The following is a 1,387-nucleotide window of genomic DNA, read 5'->3' as shown; positions in this document are numbered from 1 at the left end:
CAAAGCCACTCAGGAACATGTGCTGTTTAATAATCCCTGTGATTTGAAGTTTATCTGAGGAGTGAGATTCAGCTGGTTCAGTCCTTCGGTGCATAGTTTAGACGTAAAAAGGGCTGTTTTTTTGTGTTATAAAAAATATACAAAGTATAGTCAAATGTCTTGCTCGTGTACAAAAGCACACACACACACACACACACACACACATGCACCAGAATATTCATGTCAGGTGAAAATCTGAGGCTCGTAATGAAAGGTGTTCCTCTCTCACTCTCAGGCCTCCAACCCTCTGTACAAGCAGCCGGTCTCTACGCACTTCGTAGAAACAGATTTCAACATGTACGGGAAGTCCTACAACGGGGGGGTCCACTGATCCCTCAGCACAGGGCTCGGCAGGACCGGTCCGACTAACAGATCCCTGGAGGACGGCGGACTGAACACACTCATCCCTCTGCACAGTGCACAACTGAGAACACAAGTGAAATGAACTAGACTGTGTCCAAGGAGGGGGGGGGGGTGCCTTTATACAGTGAAGATTCAAGCCTACCACAGAGACATTCTTCTTCTTCTTCTTCTTCATCCGTGTGCTTCGCTCATGGCAGCGGCAGTCGCTGGAGGAGCAGCGAAGCCTGGACTCCTTGTTTAGAGAGAGAGAGAGAAAGTAGAGCTAGCAGAAAACTCTCTGATGAAGTTCGTAACTCCAAACACATAAAAGCACCGCTCACTCTTTGTACAGAGCAAGACATTGACTTATATTTGTATATTTTTATAAACACAAAAAAAAGCCCTTTTTAGTCTAAACTATGCACCGACAGGACTGAACCAGCTGAATCTCACTCCTCAGATAACTTCAAATTCACAGGATTATTAAACAGCACATGTTTCCTGAAGGTGGCTTTGATGACGTTGTGGTACTACTAACATTTACTAAAGCAATAGACGTCTTACCTTCATTTTGCACAGAGAATATTAAGAGTCAAGTCTTGTAAAGATTTAAATTTTCTTTTGTCGTGTTTGTGTGTGCGTGTGTTACTGTATGCTCCGATTGCACTCCCTTCTCTTCATCTGGATCGCAGGGCACCCCCCCCCCATCCCCACTCCCGCCCAAACTGAGTCTCTGAACCCTTTAAGGTTGGAAATCACATGTGAAAACCAAAACCAGCAAAGTGCTAGTCTTTGATTTTTTTTAGAGACCTTCCCAAAATTTCACAAATCATGTTTTCAGGGGAGCCCACGTCTTGTTGAGGGGAGTTCGCACTTTGCATATTATCAGGCTTCGGATACACACACAGTACGTGTTAGTAGATCAGTTCACTGCTGGTTTTGGTCTTTTTGTTGAATTTATAACACGACGAGTGAGAGAAACATTAAATATCATCAACCCCTCAGT

At 44.2% G+C, this 1,387-nt stretch overlaps 1 protein-coding gene across 1 annotated transcript in view; it reads left to right on the top strand.

Moving 5' to 3' along the window:
- Positions 1 to 497, top strand: part of itgb5 (integrin subunit beta 5) — a 46,130-nt gene extending 45,633 nt beyond the window's left edge. The window contains exon 16 of the mRNA XM_022740609.1: positions 275 to 497. Coding sequence (XP_022596330.1) covers positions 275 to 370 — 96 coding nt within the window. The 3' untranslated portion in view covers positions 371 to 497. The remainder of the gene's footprint in view (positions 1 to 274) is intronic.
- Positions 498 to 1,387: the final 890 nt, after the last annotated feature.

Source organism: Seriola dumerili, unplaced genomic scaffold, assembly GCF_002260705.1.
Source record: "Seriola dumerili isolate Sdu_G_001 unplaced genomic scaffold, Sdu_1.0 BDQW01000052.1, whole genome shotgun sequence".
Classification (NCBI taxonomy): domain Eukaryota; kingdom Metazoa; phylum Chordata; class Actinopteri; order Carangiformes; family Carangidae; genus Seriola; species Seriola dumerili.
The sequence above is the reverse complement of the archived record's forward strand: the minus strand, read 5'-3'. Positions and strand labels throughout refer to the sequence as shown.